The following is a 10,604-nucleotide window of genomic DNA, read 5'->3' on the forward strand; positions in this document are numbered from 1 at the left end:
CAAATAAAATATAACTAACAATGAAAATATTTTTTAATTTAAAATAAACAAATAAAAATTATAGAAATCAATGAAGGTTTTATAGGTAAAATAAAATATTAATTATTGTTGTGATTCACTGTAGTTTTTAAAAGCATGTATAAACTTGTTTTCTATTTTTGTTATAGGGAGTTGAGAATTGTGGGGAAAAATATTTTTTAATTTTTTTACCAAACACCAAAACTGATATAGGTAATTGAGAATTGTCATCCACAACAATTTTTGGATCCTTCACTACAATTTCAAACGGAACCTAAATCTTATTTTTTAAATGCCCTTTTGGGTCGTACACTGAACCATATATAATGGAAATGTGGGGTTAAATTAATTTAGTCCTATTTTGGATGATTAGTTGCTTAATTGCTAGTCTAAGTTTTGTTTAAGTGTCATTGCTTCTAAATTTCAATGTTTCCCTTCTTCAAATTATTAGCTCTTATGAATGTCACCTGCTAAAGTAGATAAGATATTGAGAATATATACCTTCAATACGAAGGATACTTTTGTCCTCGCTTGCATGCCATGCAATGATCAAGGAATAAAATTTCGGGTTTCGAGGAAATTTCGATGGAAATTTCGACGGAAATTTCGAAGATTTTTAAATTTCGACAAAAATTCGACGGAAACGATGGAAATTATTATCAAAATACGGAAATTTTGAATGAAACTTCACAATATGTTTATTTAACATATTATCTACTACATTGATAAAAAACATTGAAAAAAACCAAATTATATGGTAGGTTTCATGTGATATGTGATGAATATAATGCGCGCTGAAGGCAAATACTGTTAAATAAAATTAGTATAATGAATAAATGAAATTAGTATATTCTTTATACTTTATAATCTATACACTAAATCCTAATATTAAACTCTATATAGCCTAATTTTATACTCTATAATTTATACACTAAACCCTATATATTTTATAATGTATACTCTATATTGTTTAGAAAATTAGAATATAATATATGATATTAGAGTTTAGGCCTTTTAGGATATTTTAAATTATTTTTTTATATAAAAATATATTAGATTTAAAAACAACTAAACAAAACCCCAAAACGGCCAAACGAAACTCCAAACTTTTTTTTTTCTTTCCAATTGCCAAAAGGCCCTAAACCCCAATCAATCCTAAATTTTTTTTTTTTTTTCTCTCCTTTTCTTTTTTTTTCTTTTTTCTTTTTTTTTTCTTTTTTCTTTTCTTTTCTTGTTTTCTTTTCTTTTTTTCTTTTCTTTTTTTCTTTTCCTTTCTTTTTTCTTTTTTCTTTTTTTCCTTCTTTTCCTTTTTTTTTTCTTTCTTTCCTTCTTTTCCCATCTCCTTCCGGAAATATCAACTCCCTAAAATGGCCACATTTTATGTTGAGGAAATAAAGTAAGTGTAAAAAGAATGAAAGAAACATAGGTGGGGCCCCGAGCAATGAGAGTCGTTGGTTTGCGTGACTGTATTGTTAAATCAAATTGGTAAGAAGGCAGTCAGTATCTCGTCACTCTCTTTCTCTTGCTTTTGTTAAATCAAATTAAATCAAATTGGTCTCTTTCTTTGTGGCCCGTCCACAGTACCCAAGTACTCATCAGGCTCTTCCTTTTCCTTTCCTATTTCCTTCCTTTTCTCCCTGTAAGCCTTCATCCAGTGGCTACTCTCCCTGTAAGTCTTCCTCCAGTGGCCATTCTCCCCGTAAGTCTTCATCCAGTGGCCACCTTCTCTCTCCATTTCCATTATTTCAGTTACCTTTTCTTTCTCTCTCCCTCTAACTCATCTAATCTCTTCTCTCCGCGCCGATCTCCTCTCCCCGGCGACGACAGGCGACAAGGCCGGCTCTCCTTTTTCTCCCGTCTCTTCCACTGGTCGCTGCCTCCTGTCTCAGTCGAAAATTTCGCCAAAATTTCGAGAATTTCGGGAAATTTCGAAATTTCGCCTGGCGAAATTTTTCGAAATATTTGTAATATAGTGTTAAAATTTCCATACCCTAAAAAATCGAAATTTTCGGCGAAATTTCGCCGAAAATTTCTAAATTTAACACCTTGGCAATGATATATATACATATATACAAAAAAGTTAGGTACAACGTTTGCATGCACGCAGTTACAAAGAACATTTAAACATTCAAATGTGTGCGTGCAAACATTCGTACCTGAAGCCCCATATATATTAAAATGGTTTAATCATCTGCCGAGATGTTCTGGAAATAAGAAGATAACACGAAGACTTATAAATATTACTAGAAACTAGATAATGAAGAATGACTAAAGGGATAATACGTACAAAAATTTAATGGTTTTTTTTTTGTGCATATGATAAGATTGAATATGATAAATAGCTAAATTTATGTGTATTCAAAAAATAATATAGAGGGTATCTTCTAACTTAAAGGAAGAAAATGAGAAGAACATAATTATCTAATCCCACCATTTTTAGGAGGACTGGAAGAGATAAGTCTCTCCTTATAATTAGTTCATCTTAATATATCTTATTTTTTCAAATTAAAAATTTTTTCTTTAAATACACATGAATTTAAATATTTATCAGATCTTATATAATATATATGCACCAAACGAGTCGAATGAGTTACGTACTTTCCCGCGCCATCAAGGATTTAAGCGGCTGAGATCCATCCATCCTTTATCCTATTTGACTTAGCCTCCCAGTCGGTGCCTAGCTATTTGATATAATATAATTTGGTGATATTTAACTGATCTGCAAATTGGGTTAGGTATTACGCCCCAAGTTTAGTATGTGACAGACTAAGGTTAAAAAATGGGAAAAGAAAAAGTTAAAAACCATCAACTTCTATAGACCACAAATATATTGTCCTGTACGTAAAGGTTTATATATATGACACAAGATTTATGTATATATTTGTTTAGTTTATAATTTTTTTTATTCTTAACGTCTGTAGTACGTAATTGACTCAGTGCCGGCCCTGAAGGGGGGCACCGAGTGTGACCGCCTAGGGCCCATCTTCAAGGGGGGCCTATAATTTTTTTATTATATATATATGTTAATATATATATTTAAAAATAAATTTCTACTGTAACAAAGAAAAAAAAAAAAAAAAAAAAAAAGCAAAGTTATAAGCCTACTTGCCTACAGAGATCCAAATGGCCAAATCTAATGTCAGTAGAAAGAACTACCTGGGCTCCCAATATTAATAATCAATTGATTCAATTAATGTGATTCAGATTTCAAAAAACAAAAGTCTAGAAACTTTAAACTTACGTATGGCCCTTCATCCTTCTTTTTACTCAAAGAAAGAAGAAACTTTACAGCGATACAGTCTTTACACCTTTCGCCTTAGCGATAATGCTTTTGCTTCATTAAATAATAGATTTGAACAGTTGAAAATATATGAATGTATTTTTAGGTTCTTGTTTAATTTAAAGAAGTTAACTGAATTAGATGACAATGAATTAAAAAAATTTTGTGTTAACTAAATTGGATAATTGGATTTTATTGAAGCTAGTGTGATGTGGCTAATGGAAAGAGTGTGATGTTTCTGTTATTTTTCTTTTGTCAATTTATCATAGCTAATTTGAAACTATTATTGATGATTTTGTTTCTAAAAATGTTAAAAGAAGACCTTTTGTTCATGAAAATATTATAATGTATTGATTCCAAATTGTCAATTGTCAATTGTTTTAAAAAGGTTTTTTTTTTTTTTTCTACAACTAAAATTAGGAGCCTAATTTAAATTTTCGTCCCTAGGCCTTTCAAAAATCAGGACATGTGAACCGACTGGTCATATGAACACATAAATCCAATTGAGCAAACATCGTAACGCCTAAACGTTGTGCTGGCTAGCTCGATGCATTCCGCGAACTTGCATGTGGATAAAGGTTAACGCATGCATGTCAATTGTCAACCTCTGGAATTTAGTTTTCATGGTAATCCTTCTCAACTTAATTAATTAATTACATGCATTTATTCTTTAATTATAATTTTAAGATTGTTTTTTAAGAGTTGACCAAGATAAGCATTTGAAATTAAAACAGGAATTGAAGAAGTAAGTTTAGAACTTGCTTCCGATGATAAGTAGCTAGACAACATCTTTTGCACTTTCCTTTTTTGTTAAGAGAAACAAATTTGAAAAGGCTATATGCTAGCTTAGAAAATTTTACGGAACACAAACGAATCTAAGTTTTGCATGTTCGGTCAACAGATGGCAAGCTGTCAAATCTAAGACAATTCTATTCCAACAATTCTATGTACTATGCTCGCCTATAATTAGTTAATTTATGGTGCTCAAAGTAAATGAGACACATAATAAAACTATATTTGAATAAGTGAAACATGCACTATATATTTTCTAGGTCCAAATCTAATACACAAATTCAAAAAAAAAAAAAAAAAATTGAGTCCATATTAGTTTTATCTAAACTTAAAAGGGTTTCTAACAAATTATCAGTCCTAATATTTTTTGGTCAAAAACGCCATATGGATATTTAATTAAGAGCTTACATGTTCAGGTAAAATGATAAAGTCACGGCTCACGGCTAAGATCCCAAAATTTGCTTATGTTGATTGTTGACTAGCTAGCCAGGCAGCCAGGCAGCAAGTCAATGAGTAATATTATACCACGTGGACGAATCTTAACGGTGGTACCCACCAGACGATCCAATTCGTCCCTCGTGCTCTTCCACAAGTCTTGGTCTATTTAAACCCCCCTGGCTACCTCATAAACTCATTCACAAGCTCTCTTCCTTTGTTGATCATCTTTTTGTTTTGGGAGAAAATCAAGTTCAATTGCTTAGACATTAATTTGGTGATCTCGATCATGACTGCGGGAGGCTTCTCGGCCGGTACGGCCGGTGGACCTGAGTTCGAGGCCAAGATCACGCCCATCGTCATCATCTCATGCATAATGGCTGCCACTGGTGGCCTCATGTTTGGCTACGATGTTGGTGTTTCAGGTAATCATCATTTCTCCCTCTCTCTCTCTCTACATTCTTTGAGCTTAGAAGTCTGGTTCGATCTTGTTGGTTCAGCTGTTACTGTTATTGTTTAATATATATTGATCTTTTTAGTCAATATATGGTGAAAGAAACAAAAGAAACTTTGTATTCTTATAATAATCAAATATTACTCTTTATTACTTCATTACATGGTTTTCTACTGTTCAGTTGGAAAAAAATAAGTAAATAAATTGTTTCTGACTTTTCGAAATACATGCCAAGCTCGTGACTGTTTTTTAGTTGAGTTTCGGGAATTTGCAGACATCATCACAGGCGTTGAGTACCATGACCATGTGGTTTGATTTCCATTTGTCTAAAATTACTTTTGTACCCTTGCAGGTGGAGTTACATCAATGCCCCCATTCTTGAAGAAGTTCTTCCCTGTAGTTTATAGGAAGACGCTGGAGACAGGAGTGAACAGTAATTACTGCAAGTACGACAACCAGGGCCTGCAGTTATTCACATCGTCACTGTACCTGGCTGGGTTGACGGCCACCTTCTTTGCCTCCTACACCACCAGAGTCTGGGGACGAAGGCCGTCTATGTTGATTGCCGGGGTGTTTTTCATCGTCGGCACCATTTTCAATGCGGCGGCTCAAGACCTTGCCATGCTCATTATCGGCAGGGTCTCACTTGGCTGTGGAGTTGGCTTTGCCAATCAGGTTACTTCTTTAATTCCCTTTTTAATCACTTCTTTAATCCCCTTTTTGCACCTAATTCTGTATTTATCTCGGACCCACAATTTTTAAAGACCTACTATATAAGTCACATAAAAATTCGATAATTCCAATTCTGTAGTTTACCTCAACCAACTCTTAAAATTTCAAGACCGGCCCTCATTTATATGTTGCCAATTTCGATACTACATTTCAAAGTACCAATTTTATTGGCTTGGGGATTTAGTTTGTACAGGGAGACAAAGTGTACGTGGTGTAAGCTAAAATTGCGTGGTTGGCCTTTGTCTGTTGCAATATCGACACCATATACTAATTGGGTCCATCCCAATTACTATCATATATAATCATAATTTGGATTATTATTGTGAGGATGAAAACAACATTTTGTAGGTACTGGCTGGTGACCAGTGACTAGTGAGCTGACACCTCAACTTGTTGTAAGATATCTTTAGCCAAAATATTCCTTTCTGGGGGGGGATAACCATAGGGAATGGACCAACGTCATGTGGGACACTGTTGGCCCTAAGCACTTAGATTGCAAGTGAAGCTAGGCAGCATGCCAGCATGTCTATGTTCAAATAATAATAACTAGGGATTTATATATAAGTTTAAATAATAATATATACTAGAAACATTAATTATTATCGTAATTTTTTATCACTAACAAATGTGACAGTTGGCATATTATTCTGGTAATCAATAAGGTATAAATGAATTCAGAATGAATAAATAAAAAAACTGTCACATGAGTTAAAATTTATAAAATTGAGATAATAATTGGTGCTTCTAATACTACTCATGATCACAACGTATAGAGACCATACATGAGTTTGCCTTCTTTTTCCTTTGCTATGGTCATAATCATCCACACCTTTTTCCTGGTCATTTTTTTCTGCTTTGAATATATTCACATATTGTCTAGCTTTTGACGTTTCTACATGCATGTGCTGAGACCTCTTTACTATTGTGTGAGGCTTAATGATAATGATCTGCGGCTTGGAGTTATCAATAGAGGCCGCCTCACCTAATTTCTTCGCAACTTGTTTGCTTTTCGAATCATTTCCCTTCCAAAAAATCTTTAAAAGAGTCCAGAATTTCTCATTCAAATAACGTGAAGCTGTTGTTCCATTGTTTTCTAGCTAGTCCTTATATGACTCTGTGGTGTACATGTCCGAATTGTGTATCTTATCCCTTTGTAATTACTAGGACATTAAATTCAACCTTCTACGTAAGAAGGGTCGGCCCTGGATCGATGAATATAAAAAGCACCCTTTAAGGCACAATGCATGTGATGATGATCCCAAGTTGATTCTGTGGTTTTTCATTGTGTGGTGATCGACAAGTAACTTGTTTAATATGCATCTTTGAGCTTAATTAATTGAAGATTTGAAAACTCTATCTGTGATGAATGTAGCCAACAGATTAAGATATAAATAAGAGACTAAACATCTTAAACTCTGTGATGAGTGTCAAATATAAGAGACTAAATTGGTATATATTCTTCATGTTACTTACAGGCTGTGCCACTGTTCCTTTCGGAGATTGCACCTACAAGAATACGTGGAGGGCTGAACATACTGTTCCAGCTCAATATCACCATTGGCATTCTGTTTGCAAACCTCGTTAATTACGGCACTAATAAGTAAGTTAATCACCTTCTCCCTACTTGTTTATGTTTGACTATTCTCAGAAATGTTTAGGAACTTAACAGCTCATGTTCCTTGACATCATAGTACTGCTCGGAATATTGAAAGAATTATTGGTACCAAAATAATAAAAAACAGAGAACTGTTCATTATTGTTGCTATATATATTTTAAATTGGAAGACAGAGTACGTTTCTGTTCAAACTATGTGTGAATAACAGTACAGCCGTACAGGTGTTTTCTTGTGCCCCTTAAGTTTGACTGTTCAGGTTTTAATATTCAGCTTTCAGTAACTCAAAGTCAACAATTTGGCCCATTAAATAGACTTTTGAATTAATAGACCAGTAAAACAAATGAGAGATAAGTACCTATTTGGGGGAGGGTTATTATATTAAATTATGCAGTTTGAATGATAGACAGGGTCTTGATTGGGGGGTTTACAGGTCTATTCAGGAAGTGTCTACGTGGAACCTTAGGACAAATACTAGATGTTAATTAAGAAAGACGTGCAGGGATTTTCTTTTCAGCTTGCAAATAGTTTAATCTTCTTTTCCCCATATTTTACACTTATTCAGATGACTCACAAATTTATTAACTTATCATGCCTTGATTCAATTCGAGAAATTTAACACCATCAAAGAATCAAAGCTATTCATTTTCTACAGGTTATTCAAGTGTATACATTTGGGATGTCTAAATTTCCATAGGAATATTAGAAGATAGATATTAAGGGAAAAATTCAGAGAATAAGTCAACTTTTATGTTCACTTCATTGCTTATGGATTCAATCAATCTCATAGGTTGTACACATTGAGAATAAATTATACACCATTCCATGAGATGATGGTAAAATTTTTTACTAATGTGGCCAAAACTGTCTAGTTAATGGTTTAATCTGTCTACTTAATGGTTCTCCCTTGGAGCATAGATTTGAATGTGCATATTCCCAAATGAACCCTTTATTAGTGAAGCTGAAAGTCTGAAACATTTTGCTTTCTACTGGCTCTATTGCTGCCTGTTGTTGATAAATTGCCTTGAAATAACAGAATCACAGGGGGATGGGGTTGGAGGGTTTCATTGGGTTTGGCTGGTTTGCCTGCTGGTCTCCTGACCTTGGGGGCCCTCTTGGTTGTGGAAACTCCAAACAGTCTTGTAGAGCGTGGTCGCTTGGAAGAAGGAAAAGCTACACTTAAAAGAATTCGAGGCACTGATAATGTTGAACCTGAGTTCTTGGAACTTGTTGAGGCTAGTCGTGTGGCTAAACTAGTGCAGCACCCTTTCCGAAATCTCCTAAAGCGCAGGAATCGGCCCCAACTAATCATTGCAGTAGCCTTGCAGGTTAGTAATTAAGCCGAATTCAAACTTTGCTGATTGTCATTGCAATTGGTTCTAGCATGCTGAATGACTTTGTTTTATTTAAACTTTGCTGCAGGTCTTTCAACAAGCTACTGGCATCAATGCAATTATGTTTTATGCACCAGTCCTGTTTGACACATTAGGATTTGGCAATGACGCTGCTCTCTACTCGGCTGTTATAACAGGAGCTGTCAATGTTCTCTCCACTGCTGTATCCATCTACTCAGTTGACAAAGTAGGCCGCCGCATGCTATTATTGGAAGCTGGGGTTCAGATGTTCCTGGCTCAAGTGGTTATAGCCATAATACTAGGAATCAAGGTTAAGGACCAAACTGATGACCTTAACAAAGGCTTTGCAATCTTAGTGGTGGTTATGATTTGCACTTTTGTATCTGCCTTTGCATGGTCTTGGGGACCTCTAGGATGGCTGATTCCTAGTGAGACATTTCCACTAGAGACCCGCTCAGCTGGGCAGAGTGTGACTGTGTGTACCAACTTGCTCTTCACTTTCGTTGTAGCGCAGGCCTTTCTCTCAATGCTTTGCCACTTCAAGTTCGGCATCTTTCTCTTCTTTGCCAGCTGGGTCCTAATTATGTCATTCTTTGTGTTGTTCCTGCTCCCGGAGACGAAAAACATCCCAATTGAAGAAATGACAGAGAGGGTGTGGAAGCAGCATTGGCTTTGGAAGAGGTATATGGATGATGATGCCTACCACATTGAAGGAAATGATCCAATTGTTGGTGGTGACCCAAAGAAAAATGGGCATGCTAATGGATTTGATCCTGCTTCTCAGTTGTAAATTTGGGGGAAGCCTCAGGGTTTCGTCTACACTAAATAGTAAATAGATCAATTTAGAGAAACATAATATATTTCCAGTGCCTATTTACTTTCTATGGTTCACTGGAAAAGCCATGTATTAGAAAGCTTTATGGGGTGCATTTGTTCCCCTTTTGTGTACGTGGAGTTTATTACAAACAAAAAAAAAAATTGTTGTAAATATATAATTATGTGTGGCTATTCCTGTAATTAGTTGTAGGGGCATACTAGTAAATATTCAAAATTCTAGTAAACTCTACCTCTATATAAAGATATTTATAAGATGAATGAAATAAACATATTATATTCTCTTTTCCACAAACCCTATTTTCTACATACTTTTACAACAAAAACATTGTTTTACTTAAAATAACTATTCATTGGTACTAGTTTGTTTCTTATATGCAAAATTATTTTGTATTAAGAATCCCAGTTACCAATTTCTTTTGCAATAGTGCACATATTGACAACTGTTATAATTTTGTGTAAACAATTGGTGAAAACTGACCGGGACAATTTCGTGTCGCAATAGTGGAAGGTGTATTTATATATACAAAGGCCTTACAATCTTAATCACCTTATTGTGACCAACAACCCTAATACTACCCAGGCTTATCAAACAACGCGTTTTAGCTTTCTTCAGGATGGAGCTAGTTTAGATGTTATAAACTAAAATATATAATATGGTACAACTTTTCAATCAAGATGGGAAATCTATCCATAAGACAAAAGATGGGGCTTCAAAGCATCTATAAGATGTCACTAAATAGTAAATAGTGACAAGAATTACTTCAGAAGTCTCTATATGATTATTGTCGAGAAAACCATTTTGCTGCAGCAAAAGTTTGGTCATCAAAACTTGATAATGCTTAATTATATGGTAAAGAATATACGGGTTTGGTTTCACACGTGCATGCAACTTCTTATAAGAAAATGTATAAGGCAAGGTTGCACTTGTCCCATGTACAAAGCAATACTCTCAACTGCATGTCAAATTATAGTGGTGGACAATGTCATCATAGCACTCACCAATAAGAACAGAGCTTTTCTACAAAAATACATAAATAAAAGTGTAATCATGGCTCACACCCAAATTGACCCTTTGTTGAAGATGTTAT

General features: G+C 34.6%; 1 protein-coding gene across 1 annotated transcript; it reads left to right on the forward strand.

Annotated features, from left to right (window-relative positions):
- The first annotated feature begins 4,722 nt into the window (after nucleotides 1-4,722).
- On the forward strand, nucleotides 4,723-9,808 carry LOC147294117 (sugar transport protein 13-like). The gene is made up of 5 exons (XM_086232456.1): nucleotides 4,723-4,950; nucleotides 5,332-5,654; nucleotides 7,187-7,311; nucleotides 8,361-8,652; nucleotides 8,747-9,808. The coding sequence occupies exons 1-5, from the start codon at nucleotides 4,815-4,817 to the stop codon at nucleotides 9,467-9,469; spliced, it is 1,599 nt and encodes a 532-aa protein (XP_086088582.1). The 5' UTR covers nucleotides 4,723-4,814; the 3' UTR covers nucleotides 9,470-9,808.
- Nucleotides 9,809-10,604: the final 796 nt, after the last annotated feature.

The sequence above is a fragment of the Dryas octopetala genome, chromosome 2 (genome assembly GCF_963921425.1).
Source record: "Dryas octopetala chromosome 2, drDryOcto1.1, whole genome shotgun sequence".
Taxonomy (NCBI): domain Eukaryota; kingdom Viridiplantae; phylum Streptophyta; class Magnoliopsida; order Rosales; family Rosaceae; genus Dryas; species Dryas octopetala.

What these genes read in the sequence shown, in the direction of transcription:
- LOC147294117 (XM_086232456.1), top strand. Translation starts at nt 4,815, where the DNA reads ATGACTGCGGGAGGCTTCTCGGCCGGTACGGCCGGTGGACCTGAGTTC. An exon ending in CTACGATGTTGGTGTTTCAG is followed by an intron (nt 4,951 to 5,331) that starts GTAATCATCATT and finishes GTACCCTTGCAG; the next exon opens with GTGGAGTTACATCAATGCCC. An exon ending in GTTAATTACGGCACTAATAA is followed by an intron (nt 7,312 to 8,360) that starts GTAAGTTAATCA and finishes TTGAAATAACAG; the next exon opens with AATCACAGGGGGATGGGGTT.